The 24,364-nt window shown below is 42.5% G+C and overlaps 1 protein-coding gene across 12 annotated transcripts in view; it reads right to left on the minus strand.

Annotated features, from left to right (window-relative positions):
* IKZF2 (IKAROS family zinc finger 2) overlaps positions 1 to 24,364 on the minus strand; it is a 114,030-nt gene that overhangs the window by 7,455 nt on the left and 82,211 nt on the right. For all 12 annotated transcript variants that reach the window (XM_038141905.1, XM_038141909.1, XM_038141904.1 and 9 more), the window contains 2 exons: positions 11,529 to 11,666; positions 3,830 to 3,973 (listed from right to left, as the gene is read on the minus strand). In XM_038141905.1, the coding sequence (XP_037997833.1) occupies positions 3,830 to 3,973; positions 11,529 to 11,666 (282 nt within the window). The remainder of the gene's footprint in view (positions 1 to 3,829; positions 3,974 to 11,528; positions 11,667 to 24,364) is intronic.

Below are 24,364 nucleotides of genomic sequence, written 5' to 3' on the forward strand. Positions count from 1 at the left end.
GACAGCTAACTTTTAAAGCTGATTTTATGAAGTCTGATAAATAATATTGGTTGGTTTTCATTGTCTTTGTTACTTCACTTCCTTGGTACATAAAACCAGACTTTTTTCCAGTAGCGTAAGTTAATATATTCAAGAAGTCACTACTTACAAGTGGTTTGGCTACTCAAGAATTAAATTACTCAAGAAGCTTCTTCTATCACCTTTTGCCAAAATTGCTTGGAACAAAATGTGTATAAACCACTATAAGAAACAGAACTGTGATCCCAAATCTCTTCCAAATTGCATTAGTACATTTCAACACAGCTATCACTCAGCATTTTATTTTTGACTATAATAATTCATTCCACTTAGCGTGACTTATTCTAAAGTGATGCATAGAGAAGAACCATGATGTCCTTAGAGATGATGATGCATCACTTCTGCTGGGGAACTTAGCCCTGATTATCAAGGTAATTAAATGTAAGTCTAAAGTGAAGCACGTGAATATTCCTGCTCTGTTCAGCAACACTGTTCCCATGGCTGGACACCATACCACACTTGTGTACCTATGATGTGTACTCAGTGATGGTCCTGGTAATCTGACACGACTTGTGGATGATTCTTGCCATCAAACATCCTCCTCCTTTCAGTGCTTTGCTGTGGTCTGGCAGCCTGTGATGGCTGTGCTGCCACAGACAGGCTGGACAGCTCTGCCACTGGACGTGGCTCCAGCCTCCCATGAAACAGTGCAGCCCCTTCCCAAGTGGGGCCAAAGGTGGACTGGAGCACAGCTCTCGGAGGCAAGTGTGTCTGGTGCCCACTGGTGCCTGTCACCTGCTCTGGCATCCTCTGTCATTCTTGTGTTTGGATAAAGAAGTGGATCTGGTGAGGGTTTGATCCAGCTGCCAAACACACTGTCAGTCCTTTGTAGGCTTTACAGATCAAGAAATATTACCCATCCTTTATGGGCTACTTGCATAAATGATGCAAACCTTATTTTGATTCCTTTCATCATCCATGTTTAGTTACTCCAGCACAGACAGCAAAGAAAGCTGTAAATTGCCAGTGACCTGAATTATTTATTCCTTTAATTATGAACCAGTTCCAAACATGTCAGAGCCTGAGAAATGGAGTGTGACATAAAAAAGCAAAATAAATTATAACATGGGAAGGAGAGGGCGTAAAACGCAGAGCTCAGAAGTAACCAATAAACAGTCCAATAGACCAATACAATGTGGTTTCCAAATTAAATTCCTCTTTAGCCAATTCTATACTTAAAATATCAGCCAATCAGACCAATCATTCTGAATTTTCATTTAAACTGTGCTCAAAGTCTATTTATCCTTGCCCTACATTAGTGAAGTCGAAGAAAAAACTCCCTCCCCTCTGGCCATATGACATTCAAATAAACCCCAAAACAGGTATTTGAAGCTAGATCAAAGCACACAGACACAGCTGTCCTGTGATACCTGTACTTCATCTCATCTAGTATCTAAAGCAGCTGCAATGCCGGACACTTGGGAGAAAGCTACAAGAAACCTTGGAGGAAGCTGTTCCAGCATTTCCCCCTGGGGAAGTTTCTCCCTGACCCCCATTAACCAGAAGCTGAGTGTAATTTGGCAGCTGGCTGATCTTCATCTGTTCTGAGACGCCCGTGTATTTTTAATTCTTACTCTAACAAACATGGGCTTATCGTAAGCCACATAAATGTCTCCTTTTGCATCCTGCCAGTTCTTAACCTCGGTGACATTCTGAGAGGAAGCTCCAAATTCCAACTGAAAATACGTGAATCTGCTTCACATGACCAGCCTGAAGACGGCTGCTTTTAATTTAGCTGGTCTCTGCCTCTCCCTCATTGAACAAGAAGCCAAATGAAGTACTCACACACTCCTGCACATCACAAATTTTCTCAGGAGTGTGCCTCCACTATTTCAGGTGGTTTGGTAAGACTAGTACCTCAAGAGCAGATATATAACCAAGTCTCTCACTCAGAAATGAATTCATTCTATTTGCTGTACACTGCTTCCTTTCCTCCTGAAAATTCAGCCATAGGAGAGACTGTGGTCCATAACCACAGTCCCTTGGAGATTGCTGATCAGAAAGAGCAGTAAAGCACTGATAGATGTAGCATGCAAAGATTTTAGCTTATGCTTACATGACCTTCTCATAAACACCATTAAGTTGTTTTGGACAGGTGCCATGCTTGCAGTATGCACAGGAAAATTTCCTGCAAGCAACAGAACCATTACACATTCTTCCTGATAGAGATGAACAATATTTAATTGGGGAGAAAAGCAGAAGAAAAGTGAGGTCATGGTAGAGAGAAGGAAAAAAAAAAAAAGAAAGGCAGCCTAGTGAAGACTGCTGTTATTCAATCTAAACATTGTGATGCCACTAAAGATCAGAAAAATAAGATATGGTAAATATGAAAGGGGGTACTTTTTATCCTACATATGGATAGTGATATGTTACCCCTTATAGAAAAAAATTGGATTTATCTAACAACAAAGTAGTATAACCTGCTGAAGAGAATAATAATGTGGTATAGCATCTCTCAGGCAAAGATTTCCAATCAGTAAATTTACCTCCGAACACAAGAATATGGTCAATGGTGCATGAGTGGACAAGTAAAATCACCTTTCTGATCTAAATAGATAACAACATAGGACATACTGATGTCTCCCAGCATTCCCCACGCGGGATGGGTCATTGCTGGCCTGACCTTGGCTCAGCACTGATATTTGGGAATGGTCAGCTGACTGAGAGCAGCCAGGTCAGTGTGTCAGTCCCCCCAGGTGAGCTGCTGCACGCTGCTGGCCCCCTGCTATTCCAAACCATGCAGCTTACTTACAGCCACCTTCAGGGGTGATTTAACAAATCCATCAGAATCTCCATTTAGCTGAGGGGCAACAATTTTTCTAAATGGCTGTGCTAATTACTTACAGTCCTGTGATGCTCTCTGTAAGTGTCCTTAGAGTAGGCAGAATGAGACACCTTTAAGTTCTGTGTGACTGCCCTTCAGGGAGGGAGTGTGGGAAACGCCTGTTATGTGACTGCAGAGTCTGACACTTACCCCAAACAATTCTTTCTTCCAGCTTCCCTCCTAAGAAGTTTTGCATTGCTTCAGTAACAGTAAAAAGAAGCTTTAAGTTACAGCTCAAACCAAGTAAAATTCTCCATACTGTTACCTGTGACAAGCTGAATAATTCTAGTATGTCAAGACACAAAGCAAAATATGAATTCTTGACCTAGGATTCTAAATCTGGTAACCAAAAGCCACCCAATGCTGTTTCTTATTCATGCATTAATAAGTTTATTGTGTGCAGAGTGCAGCACTTGGAGCAAGAACTTCTTCCAACACAAGGGATGTGATTTACTTCCTCATTCCAGTATTATCAGACCAGTTGTTGCCAAGTGTCAGGAATTTAATACAAATTAGAAGTCTTGAGATACTTGTTGTTTGTTTTTTTAACACATATGGAGACAGATAATTATATGACAGTCTTAGCTTGTTTTTGTTTTTCTGGAGCAAGGAGAGGGAAGATGACAAATCTAAATCTCAAAAGGGCTAGAGAGAAATTTAAAAAAAGCCACAAACAAAACAGCCTGAAGTAGAAAGCTCAAGGTTTTCTCAGGCATTTTCATGATATTTTCACGTTTGAATTCTCTGGACTGGTAAAATTAATTTAATAATTATCATGATTTCTTGCTGTGATTTAACCACCTCCATTGCTGTATCAGAACCAAGTTGTGAGAGTGCTACTTTTCCCCTTGTTCTTCTGGCTATTACATATAGCACATACCCCATAGCCATGCACTAAAAAGAATAAAAGGCTCATTTCCAACTCACCCACAAACTTCTGTGGGGTGGAGCTTTTACGCTTTCCCATGTTGCTTGTCAGCTTCTCTATAACAGCAGGTCTCTCAAAAGGCACCACAGAAATATTGTTGTCCATCACAGGCTCTTGTTCCTTACAGTCTTCCAGAGCAGGTACTAAATAAAACCAAAGAAATGGTATCAGACAGGTCTGGTCTATACTTCACAGGTAACACAAATAATTTGAGCCCTGCTGATTGTGCAACAAGTGCAGCACAACATAAAGCAAGGTGTGAGAATGCTTTGGGCATCAAGACAGCAATCACCTGTAAGCAGAGCCACATTCACAAAACACCTTGCCTTGGGAACATCTTATTTAGCAGAAACCCAAATTTGAGCATTTATAAAAGGGCTTGTTTTGTTATGGATGCTCAAGGTCACCGGTGAGGACACTTTTGAAAACTCACTCTGTAGGTGACCTTTTGTATTACTCTCTCTTCAAACTGTCAACAATGTAAATCTTTAGTTATCATTCTTTGTGTACTCCCTTCACACACACGGCATAATTACTCTCAGTATTATCTTTTTGCACTAATCTCAATGATTAAAAATCACACACGGCATTGATGAGTCGAGTTTGCTGGGCCTGGCTGCGTGCTCCCTACGACAAAGGGTTTTCAAATGAAGGATCAGTTTGCTAAAGCATATTTCCTCTCTCCACACTGTAATGAGACTGTAAAATCAACACACACTGTACTGGAATTGCAAGATTAACATCACATGGAAATTCCCTTCAGAATCAGACACAGAAACTACCCATTTTTTGATTAATATTTTATCCCCTCAAGCACAGATCTAACCGTCTGCAAACAGAGATTTTCTGCATCTTACTTCACATCATCAGGGAGAAGGAATCAGCAGGGAGCATTCCTGTGCTGACTACATCAGGGGGAATGCCCACACACTGTATTTGAGACAAAACCAAAAAATCAATAACTTCTTCTGTCTTTACTCATTTCACTCCTGTCATTTGTCAGTTTAGGGAATAAGGTGCCAAAGCTAAAATGTAGGAATTGCACAGGTTTCTAACCAGGGTAGTGAGCCACTTGCACAGGGTTTTATGCCACTTGCTCATACAGCCATTCTTAAGCACCTCCAAAGTACTTTGGTTTTGTTGAGCATCCTTTTCTAATCATCCTCTTATAATCAGCAGTACCAGACTGTGGATCAGGCCTGGAGAGTCCCAGTCATTTGCAATATCTATCCAGTGTGTAGCTCTGCTCTGCTGTCATGAGTTTAATAGCAGGCCTAATTGTCCTGCATTCATCCTCAGGAGGTAGCAAGATAAACCTGAGAGGGATCAGCCACTAGGGCACAAGCTAATGGGATGGCTGGGGTATAAAGAACGGATGGCAGAAAAACAGAAACTGGAGTGATGAGGCACAGAGTTCCTACAGTTTGTAAACTGAGAGGAAACCATTGCATTCTGTGTCTCAGATCAGGCTCCCAGCAAGGTGCTGGGTATTGCAGAGGTGGCAGAGAAGGCCTGGCACCCTCCTGTTCTGCCAGCCCTCCTCCTGTCTCTCACCATGGCAGCCTTTTGTGTCACAGACACCTTCTCCCAGACAGTGCCATAAATGAACTCCACCAGCCCACTTTCCTCCCATGGAACTGCACTACCTTCAGGATCCTGGCATGGAGTAATCACCCCCTTGTTCCTAAATACAGCTGTTTGCTAGCACATAATACACCAAAAATGGGGTGATAAAAGCCTTGTCTCTGCCTTCTTTCTAGTAAGGAAGAGCAAATACCAGGCAATTACAAAACAGAGTATCTGCTCAGGTGAACTTCTCAATTCAGACATCCATAATAAGAAAACATGGCAATTTATTCATTTGATTCCATTTGTGCCTCTGCTGCTATGGAAAGCTGAGTACTTTGAGGCTTAGAATCTACCATATGCTGTAAAATGATTTACTCTGCTGCTTTTTTATTTGTACAGGATGCTCCCCCTGAGAAACACAATGGTTTCTCATTTACAAGGCAGTCCTGCTGGCATCACTGAAAAGGAGGGGGGAAAAAGCATAAATATGAAATGAATCTAATGTTGCAACAAAATGGGATGCAGTGTTCAAGTGACCTAATTAATGCCCAGTGCAGACTGGGAGGCCTGGAATACTTTAATAGCTAAGGGTAAAGTTTTAAGGTTAATTAAATACCGTGCTTGGTCAGGAGCTATCTGCACTACTCAAGTATTTACCAAGGAGATTTGGGGAGAAAGAAAAGATGATGTCTGCTGATTTTCACTGGGAACTGGCCTCTGACTGTCCTTTTTGGCTTCCTCAGGCTCAGTGGATGCATGCACACAGGGTGTGAATCCTGGCACGTGACTGCCAAGGGCCATGTCCACCCAGGTGTCACTTCAAAGATTTCTAGCCCTCGGTGCACAGGACGCACAAGGCTGGTGGTGTGGTACTAGGAAGGTGCTCAATCCCTCCTAGGAACACCTGGGCAAAGCATCCTGAACCAGTTCAAAGCTCCTGATTATTTTAAAAGCCATCTGAACAAGCCCCAAATGTAGTGACATTTGTGTGGTCTTATAACAATTAAGTAATAATTAAATAATTCTGCTGCTGGGCATATGTGTGTAAAATTTCCTACACATAATTTGAAACCTTTCTTCCATGAAAAATGAATAGTGCTAAAAAAGACATCTGCTCTTCTCTAAGTCAGGCAAAAATCCTGCTTGGACTCATTTTAAAACTAAAATCATCAACAATAAAAGCATTTTCTTTTCCATCTTTCATGCTGAAGGTACTTTTTCCCACCTCAGAACCCAAGTCCATAATGCAGGGCACTTCTCTTTTTGCAACAGAATCACTGAATCACACCAATATTTGTGTTATGATGAAAATACGTTACCAGAGTGTGCTTTGTTATGCAGATTTCCTGGGAGAAGGGAAAGAAGGAAATAGTCTACTTTCTGAAACCATTTAAACAGCAGGCAAAACTGGACCAAACAGATGAGATATCACATTTCAGAAACCCGAAAAGTTAAATATCACATTGACAATTCTAGATGCAATAATTTTCATTTCAATTTAAAATCATGCAAATAAAGGACACATAACCCAGCCTGCATTTTTTTTTTAAGGAAAAACAAAATAAGAAAGAAGGAAACCAAACTGATCACACTCAACTCCCAGTTCCCAACAATCAGCTGCTCTGTAGTAGAAGCTCGTGTACACATTTACTCAGCAGTAAATGCAATTCCTTTTTTGTTGTAGTACATCCTACTTCATTACCTTGAACAGCTGACAAGATAAAACTAGCTCAGATACAGCAACTCATTTTATGCTGAGCATTTACAGTCTCAGCTCAGGAAGACTTTTTTATTCTAAAAATCCAACTTCCAGCCCAGGAAAAGCCCACGCTTGAGTATGTTTCTGTTCAGGGATGTTCTTCATCAGCTATCAGGGTGTGCTGCTGGATTGCCCATGGAAGAGTTCATTGCCTCTGACATTGTCAATATTCAATTGTAATTAATACAAAGTATTGTTGCTGACCTAAACTCTGAATTCATAAACTTGGATAGTCTTCAGAACAGTCTTTCTTTTCCTGAAGACATTGTTCTTTCAATCATAGTGAATATCTTTAACTTTTTACTTCTTAATTTGTAAGAAACCACATGAACTATTAAAAGAGTTTATGCTGTACCAGTGAGGAAAGAATAGGGGGAAAAAGAGAAGCAAAAAAATTACCCAGTGTGTGTTTTGCTGATAAATATTTTGTGTGCAGACACCAGACGCTGGGCTAAGTCTCAGCTGGTATAAATTAGTATTACTCCATCAACCTCAATTTCCTTTCTGAGGCTCACAATATTGCTATTTAAAAGAAGTGTGTGTGTGCAGAGAAATGACAGGAAATATTCCCATGGACCCTGGTGGGAAGTGTCCTGTGGGACCAGCATTTTAACGATGTTTTAAGCAACTATGTGAGAGGGAAAGACACAAGGCCATTGTGTGTTTTATGTGGAGCTGGCCTTTGAGCCTCACAGCCTAGGGCTAGGCTTCTTTCTCTTTCTCCTGAAAAGAGTACCCTTCTCCATTCCTGGAAGAATTTCTCTGGACTTTTGGCTTTGTGGCAGTGGAGAAGAAGACATAGCTGGATGCAAACCATAGCTAGCCATCAACATTTCTCCCTGTTCTTTCCTGCAAAGGGCATGTTCTTGGCATGCAGGAACTGTCCCTTTGTCACCCCCAACACACTGCGAGCTAGGAGACTGCAGACTGATTTCTCCTTCCAGAGCCAGCACTGCTTAGCTGAATAATTTCAACAACAAAATCATGGGATCTCTCTTGCAGCATCTGTCCTGCTGAGCAGGGAACAGGAACACAAGGAGGGGCAGCTCGACAGGCAACTGGCACCCTGCAAGAGGATGGAGCAAGACCCAGAGATTCGTATATTCCTACCCACCCCCCAAAACCAGCCCTCCTTCGTCCTCTCTTGTTTCCCCTTGTGGCTTCAGTCAGGTGATCTAGCCATCTGCAAGACAGTGATAATTGAAAGCTCCAAAGTAGATGTCTGTAGCATGCCTGTAAACTGATGGGCTTGAGCACAATGCTTGAAAAAAATCCAAACCCTCTAGGGGCTGCTTCCAGTTTTCTGGAACAATTAGTCTCTGCAGAAATAATTTGGATCAATGCTTAGTGCTGGCCAATGCTGGTGCTGTTAAATCAGGAGGAGCAGGAGGCTGGTAGGGATCAGAAAATCCCCACATCTCCCTGTTCTGTGTGCATTGGTGATGTTGTGAGCAGGAGTCACACCAAAACACACTCCAATGCTTCAAAATGCCCAGCAGAAACAAAACACCAAGTATTTGTAAAGAGAGTTAGGAAAGCTCACCCCAGTGGGATGCAAAATAGAAGTCTCCAAAACATACTCTTAGTCATCCTCAGGAATATATTTTCCATGTGTGACATGAGAAACAAGGAAATGAATGCAGTTTTTTCAGGGTTAGTATAAGGCCTAACATTAGGCTGAGTAACCATTTTTGTACCCTTCCCTGCTGTCTTTACAATCCCAGGAAAAAGGACTTTGCTGCAGACCTCTACGGGCTGGTGCTCATGACCCTCATGCTGAGCTTCACTGGTGTGAGTGGTGCTGGGATGGGAGCTGAGATTTCTGACTGCTCCCAGCTGAATCTGGAGCTCCCTGTCACTGCCTGTCCTCGCTGTGCCCTCACTAAACAACTACAATGAAGACAGTGGATCAAACATCCCCTTAAACATTCACCAGGGGAGGCACAGACATATTTGCCCAGAGGAGAAAGAGGCACTGGTTGAATTCAAAGTGCTGCTTTAAGCTAATTTTGTTGAGAAAAGTGAAGTGGATGTGTGAACACTTCTATTTTAAGCCCAAGCAAAGTCAGTCAGGCTGTAAATAAAAGAACTGTCCACGTGGGATTTGCACTGGTTTAACTTCAGGTGGTAGAAAAATCAATGCAAGGTCAATCACTGCAGCTTCTTTGGGCAGACAAGGTTAAGGACTTACCCTTCTTGTCATGGCATTAGGCAGCTTAGAAAAAGCTTTAGATTTCCTCGGAAATTGTAATTAATTTAATTTATTATTTTAATAAATAACTGTCTAATAAAACCAGACATTGAGCAGCATTTGGGAAGCTCCTCCACAACAGGATGTCAAACATGCTGGCTGTCAGAGCTGTGGGCAGGCTCCTGTTATTCCCTAAGGAAGGGCTGACTGAAGGCATCCCTCCAAAGGCACAAGGAGTGGGTATTTTGTTGGGAATCAATTCAGTGGTTCAACTCCTACCTAACTGACCAAGCCCACAACAGGTACCTCCGGAGCAAAGCCCTGAAATCTGCCTTTTCACTGACTTTTACCAAAAAAAGCCACCTCAGGCACATAATCACTCGTGTCAATATCTTCAAAACATCCGTGACATTTTAAATGTTGACTTTAGTCTCCAGGGTGTCTGCAAAGAGAGCAATTACTTAATAGAGCTGTATGAATATTTTGGCAACATGTACTAAAACTGTCTAATGTGCCTTTAAAGGCTTAAATTGGTCATGGGAAAGTACTATTTAAAAAATTTTGGAGATTTCTGTCACCGAAATATAGCCTATAGTAGCAATGCTGAATAGATTTTATTTCAGCTTGCATTTTCAGGGTTTTAAAAATGATTTAACAGAAATTATTCCCAGATGAAGCCCTATGTCTCTACTCAGTCATGATAAGCAAAATGGCAAAAAAAGAAAATGGAAGTGTTCTTTTGCCTTTTCATTTACCCACAAACTATCTTTTTTTGGTATTTGTAGGTATATGGTAATTTCAAATTAAAATGGAAAACATTCAATTTTTATATTTTCTGAATAGTAAAAAAAATTTAAAGTCTTCAAGTATCAAACATCTAAAGACAACTTTGAAAAGTTAAAAGAAGTTCAGTTTTAGAAGAGTTTGTGAGACACTAATTTTGAATAAAATGATAACTGGTTTTGGACAGCTACCATTTAGCATTTAGTGCTACAGATAAGCCTTCAACCCTGCAGTCTGAGACATTATGTTCATTATCCATACTAATAGCTCCAGAAATTTCTGAAAACAAATTCACAGAGTTTGACATTTCTTGCTTTCAACAATCTTTTTGGCAATCTTCAGCCCTTATGTATATTAACACATGCAGTGTTAGTTAACATATTAATACCAGCAAATGTAAATGCATACAAACATTTTTTTTATTACAATTACTTTTCACAGTACTATTGAATTCCATTCTGCTCTAGAGATTTTTATATCCATCCCTCCTTTTTTTGGAGGCATAAGTATTACAGAGGGTCTTCTGCATACCTCTGCCATTCCTATCTTTTCTAATTATCACTCACTATCAGAAAGGAAGGAGAAGAGAATCATACATTTTATACATGGCTTTGACTCCCAGCATAAGAAGGACATGGAGCTGTTGGAGTGAGTCCAGAGGAAGCCTTGGAGATGCTCCAAGGGCTGGAGATTCTCTGCTGTGGAGCCAGGCTGGGAGAGCTGGGGGTGTTCTTCTGGAGAAAAGAAGGCTCCAGGGACACCTCAGAGCCCTTCCAGCGCCTAAAGGGGCTCCAGGAGAGCTGGAGAGGGACTTGGGACAAGGCGTGGAGGGACAGGACAAAGGACAATGGCTTTCCACTGCCAGAGGTCAGGGATAGATGGGACATTGTGAAGAAATTCCCCTCTGTGAGGGTGATGAGGCCCTGGCACAGCTTGTCGTGAGAAGCTGTGGCTGCCCCATCCCTGGGAGTGTCCAAGGCCAGGTTGGATGGGACTTGGAGCAACCTGGTGTATTATAAGGCGTCCCCGTTCATGGCAGGGGGTTGGAACTGGAGGGTCTTTAAGGAGCCTTCCAACCCAAACCATTCTATGATTCCGTGCCATGACTTTTTGGGTAATTTTGATCAGGTGACTTGGCTTTATTTTCATGTCTGCATATATTCACATACTAGAAAGTGAAACGCTGACTTAAAATAAGCACAAATAGGGCTGTTAAACCGGACAGAGTGAGGATTTCAGCCCATCTTTTTTTTCTCCTCCTGCCTCTCTGAGTGTAACAAGCAATCTCTGAGACGGAAGCGATGCGAAGACGAAAGGAAGGAAGAAAAAGAGATGGAAAGAAAGCCACACGAGCCGCTCCAAGGCCAAGGGAGCTCTGGAGGCGGTTTGCACCCACCATGGTGACTCATGACCTGCCCAGCAGCCTCCAGACTGACATTCTGCAGGTAGTTGTGGCAGCGTTCCTTGTGCTCTTCCAGAGAACTGCGCTGCTTGTAGCTCCGGCCGCAGTAGTTGCACTTGTGAGGCTTCCCCACTGCGGAAAGAATGAGAGCACGGGGTCAGATCCACGGCAGCCCGCTTGTGCGATCACCAAAGCTCACACCTCCACCACAAATAACTCTTGTGATGGAAACGCACCGAAGAAAGGTTACTCGAGCCCCAGGTCTTTCTCCCAGGCCCATTTTCCCACCGCACACGCCTCCTCCCACCTGCCAGGTGCTTTGCCCCATCCGTTTTTCACACTGACGCTCTATCAGCAGAAGGAAAAGGAGGCGGCCTCGGCGGCAAAGCAAATAAACAGATGCTGAGAGGGGGAAAATACCAACCAGCTGAATCACACCCCAGCACCGAGTCTCGTGGGAAAGAAACTTCTGAGGCCTTTGGCCCATGGCACGGTTGCCGTCACAAAAATGAGCTGCCCCAGTGGCCTAATTCTTCTCCCAACTGTGGGGAAACCTATTACGTGGCTCAGAGTTCTTTCATTGAGAATACTTTGCCAAAATTACTCAGGGAGGGTTGGAAAATAAATTGAAAGTAACTTGGGTAACAGCACTGCTACGAGCCAGAACTGAACAACCACCAGTAATTCAGAGACCAGATAACGTAAAAAAATACATATAGTATAAATACGGATATACATAAAAATACAAAAATGCATGTACGATGAAAATCAAGCCAGATGAATGCGAGACATAACTCAAGTTTTTAATCTTTTTCATTTTGCTCAGCGGCATTGAGCACAAACGGCAAATGCTTCTTAATACACGCAAAACCTGGCACCAAATTCTCATAAATTATATCCATTTCATAGTATGTCATTAAGAAACCACAAGAATGGCCTAGCCCAAGGCCAGAAAGCTAGCCAGAAGGTATTTTGCCAAGTGGTGCTAATAAAGGCTTTTAATATAATTTAAACTTGTAGAACATGAACATTTATCCTCTAATAACTAAAGAGCTATTAAGTCAGTGCTGCAAGTCTAGTAAAACACCATCGGCTGCAAACTTCAGAGCTGGCTGAGGGAAGGGGAAGGTCAAACTTCTCCCAGAGTTTTGAAAATCTTAGGTAAGAATTTTATTTTCTGGCCAAAGAAATTGAGAACATCCTCTGTTGGGTAATCTACATGTTTCTGTTGGGTTTGTCCCAATATTGAAAGCTTTTCAGAGTCATTTACTTAATGAAATCTGAGCTGTACTAATTGCAGCCAAACTGCATCGTCACCACTGGGATGGGGGAATGCAGGGAAGCTGTGAGGGGACAGGCACAGCCAAGAAGGAGCTGGGCAGAGGGCTCAAACATGAAAAAAGGAATTTGATGAAAAGAACACACTCGCAGAAAGTTTTGGGTTTTCCCAAAAAGTTTGTATGCACATTTTAGTGGCACAACCAAGTTTTCCAGCAAGGGAAAAAAAAACCCAAAACCTGTTTTAAGTAAGTATCCAAACTGTGGATTTCTTTGTTTCGAGACAAGGCTTATCCTGAAGAAAGTGTGTCTTAGACCAAAGAGTTGTTGTGGCCCTCATTTTAGTTTGCTCACTTGCTTACACTGTTGCCATAACTGATGCTGGTAATGGAATTCTCAGTGGAGGCCCAGCATGAGACTCATTATCATTCCCAGAATAATTGCCCTTGATGTGAACGATCTGGATCGAGCCCCAGCTCTTAAACATAAACCAGCCAGTTCATTCTGGAGGCACCTTTAGGAAAACACGCCAGAGGTTCCCCAGGATGGAGAGGCTTCTATAATCACCATTACAATGCTTCGTTGTGCATCTAGATGGCATCAATGTCTGTCAGTCTGACACCTTCATTAGAAGCTAATGTGGTGTCTAATAAAAAAATCCAGTGCAATGGAAGGAATTATGTTAACTGAGCTGAAGCAGGGCTGAATTAGCCCACCCAGTTTGGCTACACTAAGCTATCAAGCAACTTAGATAAACTGCAAGACACGAGGAAAAGTGGTGATTGCTTGCAGCTGTTTTAGGCAGCTACAATAAATTACATTATTATCATTTAACACAGAGAGAAATATTCTGCTACAAGCTCATATTATAAAAAATTATTAATTAACAGTCAAAAAAGAGTTTTTATTAGACATCTTCAAATGGTTGCTCCTTGCATTGCAACCATTTCAGTAACTATTCACATACAACACGGCAGAGCTTTTCCAATGATATCTTGGATGGTCAGCTACCCAAATTCTATCAAAATTTGAAGGTTAATAGAGAGGATAAAAGTTAATGATAAAGACATGACTTCTACAGGCAATATGGGATTTGAGGAACATAATTCCTCAAGGAAAGGAATAGGCCCTGTACACACTTTCTCTTCTCTGGGGGAAAGATAAGAGAATAAACAACATGTGGCAAGTGTTGGTCATGTTGCTCAATACACAGCTGCAAAGAATGAAGTTAGTGAGCACCAGTTGAGTAGTATCAAGCACAACTCCCTTGGGTTCATTTCCCAACTCTGTCCCCCCTGGCTCTAGAGACGCAATCACATCATAGCCCCGGAGGTGTAAAATATTACACTATAAAATTACACAGATTTACACTATAAAATTACACAGAGTGACTGGGGCTTGCGTTAAAGAGCAATTGATCAGGTCAGACCACAATGGAATCAGTTCTGATAGCAGGAGTTTGTGTTACCAGCAATTCTCACAGCCCCTTTGGTTAAGAGGTTCAGTGAGCTGAGGCAGCAATTACAGTCAACATTTTAGAAATTGTATCATTGTGACAAATGTCAAGCCACTGAAAGAGCTGCAAATATCCCCTTGTATTCTCAAAGAAGTTAATGACAAAAAAAAAATAAAAATGGAAGTGAATGTTGCCAGTGGGTGTACATTTCTGTGTATTTCATATTACCTGATAGAAAGCTGCAAAAGCCTTTTAGAGAATTCAATTTCAGTGATAATCTCAACAGCATACTTTGTTCCACATAACAACCTGACATGAAACCACATGACTGACACAAAATATTTCAGCCTTTGTCAAATACTTGAGTGTAGGTAAACAGCGATACTCAAAATTTGCCCCCAAAACATGTAGCTCAGAATACTGGACATAAGCAGTCTCTGACTAAAGGGCACTGCAACAGCACTACGTCCACCAAACCCCTCTCAAAACCCCAAGAAATCCCTCTCAAAACTGAAGACAGAGTTTCTACCACAGAAAGAATGGCTCTTTCTACCTCAGAGCCATTTTCACTGTGAAACCACTCCAAGTTTGCTTGGTTTGAAGCTGCCTTCTCCAAGATCCGCACGTTCACGGACACCACATTCAGCATCACACACAACCATCTCTTGCCAAGCAAGGTCAGGCTGGAAATGCCTGGTTTGGGGTAATTATTCTGTTATCAGCTTTTCAGGATCAACAATCAGATAAAAAAAATCACCGTCACTTACTCTCACAAAAATGACATGGCCCAGTCAATGCAAGCAAGCCCAAAAAACTTGAGAAATCTTCGATCTGTTGTTGAACTGGGAAAGACCAGAGTGCTGGGCAAAACCCAGTGGCCACACCTATGAAACAGCCAACTTGAAGAACATAAAAACCCCACTTTATATTTCTTACTGAAATGTCAGAATTTCCACACATTTAAGCTTAGATTTGGACAGGTGACAACATGGCACAGAAAACCCACGGTGGAATCTCAGCCTCAAATGGAAAATATTATGACAGTCACAGTGAAAAAGACATTTAAATTTGAAGTACAATTTTTACCCTGGAAACAGGTGAACCACTCATCGAAATTCACAGCAAAATGGATTTTGCTTGTGAAATTAAAATGCTCATGTGGAGGGAGGAGGGGAAAGAGGAGGAGGACATAAAAGCAAGGTGTTTCTGAGTTAGGAATACTTTGAGTCCTGTGGGTGAACTTTGATAGCCGGGAAGTCTGCGTGCAGCGACGACGAGATGGTGTAACTCTAAGGTCAATATTCAAGACAGAAAGCAGACTTGGGCCTAAGGAAACTTCTTTACAGTCATAAAAAAAGGTCAGTGAAAGAGAAAGAGCCCTCAAGGCATTCACAGAGCATTTTGCTCTCAAAAGAGATGGGAGTGAATAGCAGAATATAAAGTAAGCCAAAGGGAAACAACAAGGCATCCCAGGTACCACCTTGCCATAAGCACATAAAGCGAGAAAGGCTTATGGAGTGGGTTCAGAGCTGCAGTGCACTTTAGTGAGCTAAAATCCTGCCTCCCTTAAGAGCACACTCCCTGTTTTGGGCAGCACGTTGTCCTCTGCAGCAAAGCAGAGCAGAATTCCTCCCTGTGCACTGGCTCACACCCATGGCCACAGCCCGGGCACTCACACGTCCTGCTCAGGCAGGGCTGGGCATCGCTGCCTGTGTGACGTGGGCTGGCCCCGTCCAAGGAGCAGAGGCTTGCCCAACATTTCCATTACTTTTGCTCTATTGCCCTGGCCAGACCGTGGAAGTGGAGCCAGCCAGGATTTTTGCACTGCATGGCCATCTAATGCAGCTACTTTTGGCTCAGACCAAGAGATCCCCTGACAGCAGAGCACTCAGTGGGGCTTCCTTCTGTAAAATTTGAACTCCTGCTCAGCCCCCAGCACCCCAGAGCTGGAGTAAACATCAGTATTCTCCAACTGAGGCATTCTGGAGCAGTGTTAAAGTTAAAATGTTCTTTTGAGCTGATACTTCACAGACTGAGGTAGGTTGGAAAAGACCTTTGAGATCATCAAGTCTAACCTATGACTCAACACCACCTTATCAACTAAACCATGGTACTAGGTGCCACGTCCAATCTTTTTTTAAACACCTCCAGGGACAGTGACTCCACCACCTCCCTGGGCAGACCATTCCAATCCCCAATCACTCTGTGAAGAATTTTTTACTGATGCCCAGCCTGAACTTCCCCTGGCACAGCTTAAGGCTGTATCCTCTTGTCCTGTCAGGACATTGATAGGACTCTTGTCCTGTCAGTGAGATGAAGAGAAGAGAAGAGAAGAGAAGAGAAGAGAAGAGAAGAGAAGAGAAGAGAAGAGAAGAGAAGAGAAGAGAAGAGAAGAGAAGAGAAGAGAAGAGAAGAGAAGAGAAGAGAAGAGAAGAGAAGAGAAGAGAAGAGAGAAGAGAGAAGAGACTGATCCTCACCTGACCACAACCACCTTTTGAGGGAGTTTTAGAGAGCAATTAGATCTCCCCAAGCCTCCTTTTCTCCAGGCTAAACAACCCCAGCTCCTTCACCCACTCCTCCACAGGTTTTGTGTTCTAGATTCTTCACCAGCCTTGTTGCCCTTTCCTCGATGCAGTTAAGCATCTCAACATATCAATGAGTCCCCCATCATAATCATAACCTTTATCAATTCACTAATTGTTTTCTTCCCTCAAACTGGAAGGTGCCTAAGAGAAGAGAACTGTTCTGCAGTCACACAGTGCCTGCAAAGCAGCCCTTTGCCTCGAATGGGACTTATCAGAGCACAATCAGCTTTAACGCAGAGGTAGGAAATGTGATTTCAGGCACTGGGTTGGGACTAGGGAGCGTACAGTTCAACTCCTGGTTACACTACAAATTTGTGACTGCAGGCAAGTTATTCAGATTTCCTGGGCTTCAATTATTCATACGTATGATTAAGGTAATAATTCCCTTCTTCACAGCATGTAAATGAACTTGTGCACTTTGCCAGATGCACAGAGGCTAATTTTGTGGAGCACTCACAAGTAGGGAGACACAGAAAAATAGCACTGGTACCTCTACTGAGAAATTAAGGACTTAATAATACACTATGATTATATTAGATACGGGAGTGAACATTAAAGAGCAGGAGGAGATACTTAGGATGGCACAGAACAGAGGAACAATAAGAAAATCAAATCAGAAATAAAACAACATTGTGAGGCCACGTGCTGCATGGAGTGCTTTCAGACTGGCAAACGGAGCACGGGGGGATATCAAATGCCCCGAGCTCGACGTCATTCACCCGACACGGGACAAAAAAGAGAGGGTGCAATAGTTGCAGGAAGGTGGCAATAACAGCTGCTGTTGTCTTTGCCACCTCCAGCTCCCCGTGCCAAAGATCCAGCTCTGAGAGCCAGAGAGGGCCGAGGCAGAGCTGAGGCTGCAGCAGGAGGCCTGAGGCTCTGGAGATGCAACACGGTGGCTGTGCCTCGCTACTGTAATTAACCATCGCACCTCGGCGCGTCTGGAGCTGCCTGGCTCAAAGTCTCACACACAAAAATATTTACATGAATAACAGACCCCTGAACGAACTAATCACAAAAAAATTAGAGTGAGACCTAAGCCCATGCTGGCTCTGAGCAGCACGTAGCTTTGCAAAGGGAACTGCCTCCCACTCTGAAGCTGTATCTCACTGCTGTGCTTAATGACTGTAAATGTGTTAATTGAAATTCATGGGGGCTCTTTGATGCGTTGCCTTTTTTTCCTTTTTTTTTTTTTTTTTGCCGGTGAGATTACACACACACACAATACTCATACATACTGGACTTCAGAAATAAGGTCAAGTCCCACAGCCAGCCCAAGATTGTCCAAGACAACCTGCATGCAGAAGTCACAACGTGTAAACATCTGAAATATCTGAAATATCTGAAATAAAGGCTAGAGCACACAAACACACGGACTGGAGACACACAGTGTCAAGCGCATCCTCTCCTGAGGGGCCAACATGTGACATCTTAAAGCAATCTAATTTTCAGAAAGAACAAAATCTCTGGTCACATTATCAAAACTTCACATTAAGTTTTAAATCTTCCCAGTCCAAGAACAGGCAGCAATACCTGGGGTATGTTTCAAGGGATGTGGATACGTTTCTGGACCTCATGGAATCCTGATGTCTCCATTTCACAAGGACATTTTAGATTACACATATTTTAGGCCAAGTATTAGGGTTCATGAGGCCATGTGGTAAAGGGCTGGGTCACCAGATCAGGCGGTACAGAAGATCACACAAGTAGATTCGCTCTTAATAAGGTTTCTGGGCACCTCAAAAGGTTCAAAACTCACAATGTAGCAGTACAACAGGAGAAGTCTACATACAGGTCTTGACTTGGAGCTCGTAACAGAGCACTCGACTGACTTTGTGACCTCGTGGCCCAATGCCTCTCAGTCAACATTATTATCAATTGTAACTGAGATATACGTGGCTGTTCAACAGCCACAACATTTTGTGAGGTTCTCAGCAAACGAAAAGCAGCTTGTCCTGACTTTTTGCACAGCGGCAGTCAATGATAAGCGATTTCTGTCAACAGCTACCACATCCTATTACAGCTGGCAGTGAAACCTAGCTGAATACTTGTGGGACATCAGCACCCAGTGAAACAACGGCAAAACATCACACCTCCAACCCTGGGGTTCTCTAGACACGCCTGCCTCTCCTATAAACACCTCCAGGGCACAAACCAGCAGCTTGACACCTGCATCCACCTGCCAGTTGTTTACAGCACTGCCAAACAAGCAGCAAACAGTGAGTACTGTACCAGCGTTCAGCTCTCTCTCAATATGCCACGACAAGCAGTGCTGAACACCAGATTATACATAAACCCTGAGGACTTCATCCAAGCTGGAGCTTGGCTAGAAGAAAATGCACTAGTCAAGAGAAACTTTTCCTATCCGTACCCCGTCTATAGGAACCACACAGCCAGAATCTAGAGTAAAATCTGTAAATATCAGTGCTCAGGTACAGCATTTAAACTTTTCCTATCCGTACCCCGTCTATAGGAACCACACAGCCAGAATCTAGAGTAAAATCTGTAAATATCAGTGCTCAGGTACAGCATTTAAACTTTTCCTATCCATACCCCGTCTATAGGAACCACACAGCCAGAATCCAGAGTAAAATCTCTAAATATCAGTGCTCAGGTACAGCATTTAAGGGGTTGGGTCCTTATCTGTGTCTTCAGGAGGTTCTGCCTGCAGCCTGTTATTACTTCAATAGATGTTTCAATTTATTTTGCAGCTACTAGTGGCTGTGTTATATGATTCATTAGACTGTATTTATTTATTAACTAATCTGAAGGATTTTACAGATAAAACAATGTTTCAATCTGCCACCAGGGTTATAAATAAATAGGTGCCCTTTTTGTGCCAGAAGTTTAACAAATAAACAAACAAACAAACAAACTCCTGTTTCATTGGCACAGTCACAGAATTACTGAAATCTTCCAAATTGTCCATATATTCACACGGCTCTGTGCAGCACCCATTCAAACCAAGAAAAAGCAAGAATCCTACACCCCATTTTTTCCTTTGCAGCACAGAAGATGTAGCACATTTTTTTTTCCTGCAGCACCTGTTCACTTTGCAGGTTTGTATGTTGTATCTGTGTATGTGCAAAAAACAAAGGAAAATGTACCTGTCTTTGTGAAAACATGCAAATAAATTATGCACCAAATAAAGGAAAACACAGGGACAATAACGTTGCATTTAGTTTTGGAAGAGATGAAATTCACAGGTATGAGCTCCAATTCTATGTCTAAAGAAACACATACTACACGACACAGAAGCTCTCCTCATGTATTTCTCATGGTTTAACTGTTTCCTTCATTCACATCTGGCAAAAGGAACCTGACACTCAATTCTTAGTTTACATTAATGCCAATGAAGCTTTCTGATTTCCCTCCCCACTTATATTTGAAAGTTTCAAGTGCAAATGTTCTGCACTTAATGTTGTGAGTCCACTGACCTGGATGCACTGTCCAAGTCCCACACCGACACGTCCCAGAAGGTCCAGCACCCCAGCACTGATGGGGTTGCTAGGAATTCTACATGATTAAACAATATTAGAAAAGGACTCTGTTTAGATGGCACTCTGGTGCTGAGATGAACTAACACAAACCAGGAGGTCCACAAAATAACTGGTGTTTTATCACCTGGCTGGCTTCAAAGTGACTTACAAGCAGCCAGGGTTATCACCATTAACTTTTAAAAGGGGTAGAGGCCTTCCAAGGAATTCAAGAGGTGATTTTGGAGAGTCCAACCTGCAATGTCTCCATGCTATCTGGATGTGGGTGGGAACAGGCTGAAGAATGAGGTTAAACCTTAACTCTGTGACTTTCCACTCCACTTCAGACCTTTAACATTATATAAAGTTGACTTGATAAGTGGAGTGTTCATTGGTTCACGAGGCAAACCTTCCAAAATGCGCCTGTTGGCTTCTCTTCATTTTAACCTTGTCCCAGCAACAGAGTGAGCAGGTAAAATAAAAACAAGTCTAGGTTGGCCTGTTGTTCCTCTCTGCCCTGTCCTGTGTGCTCCCTGTCAGTGGCACAGCTCAGCAGGAATGTCAGGAGGTGCTTGGAGATCCACACGTCATCCATTGCAAGCGCAGCTTCCACTGCAGGTGGGGAGGAACAGCTCCCAGGAGCAGCGCAGGGTGTGGGCACCTCGGTGCAGATCAGGAATGCTGCTGGACAAACACTCCCTTCACAAGAGCTTTTGTTTGGGGGTTTTTGTTTCCTCTTTGGGTAAAACAAATGTAGATGTTGGGCCAGATTTCTCTATGGAAGCCAATTCACATCAGCTGTGTGCAGTTTGCGTTTATTTCAAGCGCAGCCCCTTTACACATCCTGCAGAAGCCCCTGAGCATTACAAAGCCAACAGAATCTAAGAATTATTTGGAGCAGGCAGTGCCAGAGTGCTACCAGGTATGCTATACTATATAAACAACAGGAGATAGAGAGACACCATGTTTACCTTTCACCATAACACTAAGTAAGTTTTCTCCTGCATAAAATCACTGAGCAAGCCCTTTAACTCATTTCTTCTCATCCTGTGGCAATGATTTCCCCTGTTCCACCTACATGCTCCTGTGTGAGAAAAAGCATCTTTTAGCACCTGGCACCTTTCAGTTTTATGCCTTGTATTAGCAGGTAGGAAGAACACACTCCCTTCCTGTAAGTTTTCCCTTGTCTTGTCACTGTCAGAAACAAAGTTTTGGAAACAGACAATTAAGACCAAGCTGTCACGAAGATAACAGCAACTTGGGAAGAGTAATACTGACAGCTCCTCTTCTTTTCCTAACCACTGATGTTGGGAGTTTTCACTTATTTTGATCAAGGCCAACATTGAAGGAAATCTTGTTTCCAAAAGCAGGTCAGGCTGTGAAACTAATGGGCTCCTTTGGGACATGAAAATTGTTATTCACACTTTTCTAACTGCCCAGGAATCAGTGTGGCCCATGCCTTCCTGTCACCCTCATCAAGATCTGCTGCTCAGGCATGCAGTTTTGCCACGTCTTGCACCAGTGTCAAATAAGGTCAAGCAGCAGGAGAGCTGACTGTCTCCTTCCACCTGTGCAGCCTTCCCATCCCCTGCTCTTGCTCTCTGCCTCACAACATGGGTGTTTATCACCAACAATGCAGAGCAGCTCAAAATAAAGGTGGGACTTTTCTCACCTACACCAGTGGTCTTGACTGCTCCACAGTCCAAATTAACCACAGTATGTGGCAGGAAGAAATCACGAGCATTTTGTAAAAACAGATCTCAGCACGGTAAAATTAACAGTAAAGGTATCCTTTAAAGGATGATGGGGTCCTTTAAGAGAGGAATCTGAGATACTGTTCAGCTTCTGCTCTAGCACAAACTTCTACATCAAGTACCTAGGTTTGATATTGAAGCTAGAATAATCTTTTCTTGGTAATAAAATTCTGCAATTCCTGTTAGTCTCAATATTTTTACTAGTTTTTTTTGTTGTTGTTGTTTGTTTGGAGGTTTTTTTTTGGGGGGGAGGGGGTTGTTAGTTATTTGTTTCAATACAAAAAATAAAACCCAACATTTTCAGAGTACTCCTTAATACCCAGGATTTTTTAGGTTTGTTCAGCAGAGAGAATGAGTAGAAAGGGAGGAAGGAAGGAAAGATTTGGGGGTTTAGGATGTTTCCTTTTTGGTGCAATTAGCATTGCACTACAAGTCCTGGATAGATTCAGAAACTAATTGTGACTGAAAGGGAGGTTGACAAAATGTAAGGGAATTAAATATGGGTGTGAAATTAAACCAAAAGGAAGAAAAAGAAAATAGGGGAAGAAAAAAGCAACTGCTTAGGCTGAAAGTAAAGACAGAAAAGCTGGACAACAGAAAATCGCTCTCTAAGCATCAGAAATACCTTAAAAAGGTTTCCTATAAAAACAGAGAATTTAGGAAACTCTGAATATACTTAACTACATTCCCTGATGAAAAAAAAAATCACACTGAAGGCTACACAAAGCTCTTTGAAATAGGTGATTTCACCCAGAAGTCTGGATCAAGAGTGAAAAGATGTAAATTTTCTTGTTCCTCAATACTTGGAAGAAAAAAAAAAAATTATCTTTTTTACATCTCTTTTTAAAATTAGTGTGGAAAGTCTTGTAACTGAGTCAACAGATGGGAATTTGGAACATCTGGGTTCATCCCCACCTGTGACACTGATGTCTTGCCTGTGTCAAGTCCCTTTTTGTTGGCCCTCTGGGTTCCTCCCCTGCAGAAGGCGGCTGGGCAGTAAACCTTCCTCTCCTCTTCTCTTGGGCTGGAGCTCAGAGAAACGGCCGTACCTCACCAAGAGTCATCTTGGTGACCTGACACAAAGTCCTCTTGATCACCTGACACAAAATGGCCTTTCCCTTCTCTTCACCACGGTGTGATCCTGCACCCAGCACTTCATGCTGATCAAGGCAGAAATCTCATGCTTCTCAGCCAGAACTGTACTTGCAGCCTCTCAAAGCTGGCTCGTTTCTAGCTCTTGGAACAAACTCTCTGCTTGCAGAAGACCATATGAACATAATGGATACATTTTTCACAATACAGCTAACACGGACATTTTACTATGGCACATAAAAGTCCAACAAAGCACTTCTCCTGGTGAATGATCTATCCTTTGCAGCTGAACAGTTTCGTTCCAACACAAGATGCCAAAAATCAAGGTTTGATGCTGCCTGATGGAAATGTAGCTATGGAGACATACCTGGCCCTACAGCATTACCAACATCTGCAGTTTCACCCCAAGTTAGACACCCGGTTCCTGGAGTCAGCTAACCAAAGAGGAAAAGTTACCTTGCATGTTTGCTCACTCACTCCCTTCCCACTCATGAAATAAATATTGTAAGGTAAATAAAAAGGCCGGTTTATCACCTTGCACTTTTATTTTTAAGTATCTGATATGGGAACCCAGATTCATGATATTTTAATTCCTGAGGTCAGAAACTCATCAGTACTGTATGCTCTGAGGAAATGTGGTAATATCCATGGAATTTATTCAGATTAGTAAAACTACAATTGCTACTAAAATGTCAGTCAAAACCACTTCCATGAACTACCTGTTTTCCTACTTGAAGTTTTCCATTCTTCCGTTGCTTCAAAATTCAGAATTAAGATGGATTTTCTCCCCAATTGTTCTCCAGTTTACGCCTTAAGTAATCTCCCTGCTCCATCCTGGTGTTTTATAGGAATAAAACTAATAATATATATGAATCACAGAATAAGGTGTCACTCTGTTATATACAAGGTATCACTCTGTTAGGAAGCCACCCTAAGTGGCACATTCAGTGTGCATTTACACTATGGGCTCCATAGCCAGTACACCGACTGTATCAGTTTTTGTTTTCATAACCTATTCCTGACACCCAACTAGAACTGGGAGTGCTGCTCCAGGATTTGGCAAGAAGGAACAGGCTGTGGATGAGCAGGTTTCTCTGACTCACCTACACGGATCAACAAGGAAAAATAAAAGGGAGAGGGTGGGGATTGCAAAGGGGAAAAAAAAAATGAGAGAGAGAGAGGAGTGACG

This window comes from Motacilla alba, chromosome 7, assembly GCF_015832195.1.
Source record: "Motacilla alba alba isolate MOTALB_02 chromosome 7, Motacilla_alba_V1.0_pri, whole genome shotgun sequence".
Lineage (NCBI taxonomy): Eukaryota > Metazoa > Chordata > Aves > Passeriformes > Motacillidae > Motacilla > Motacilla alba.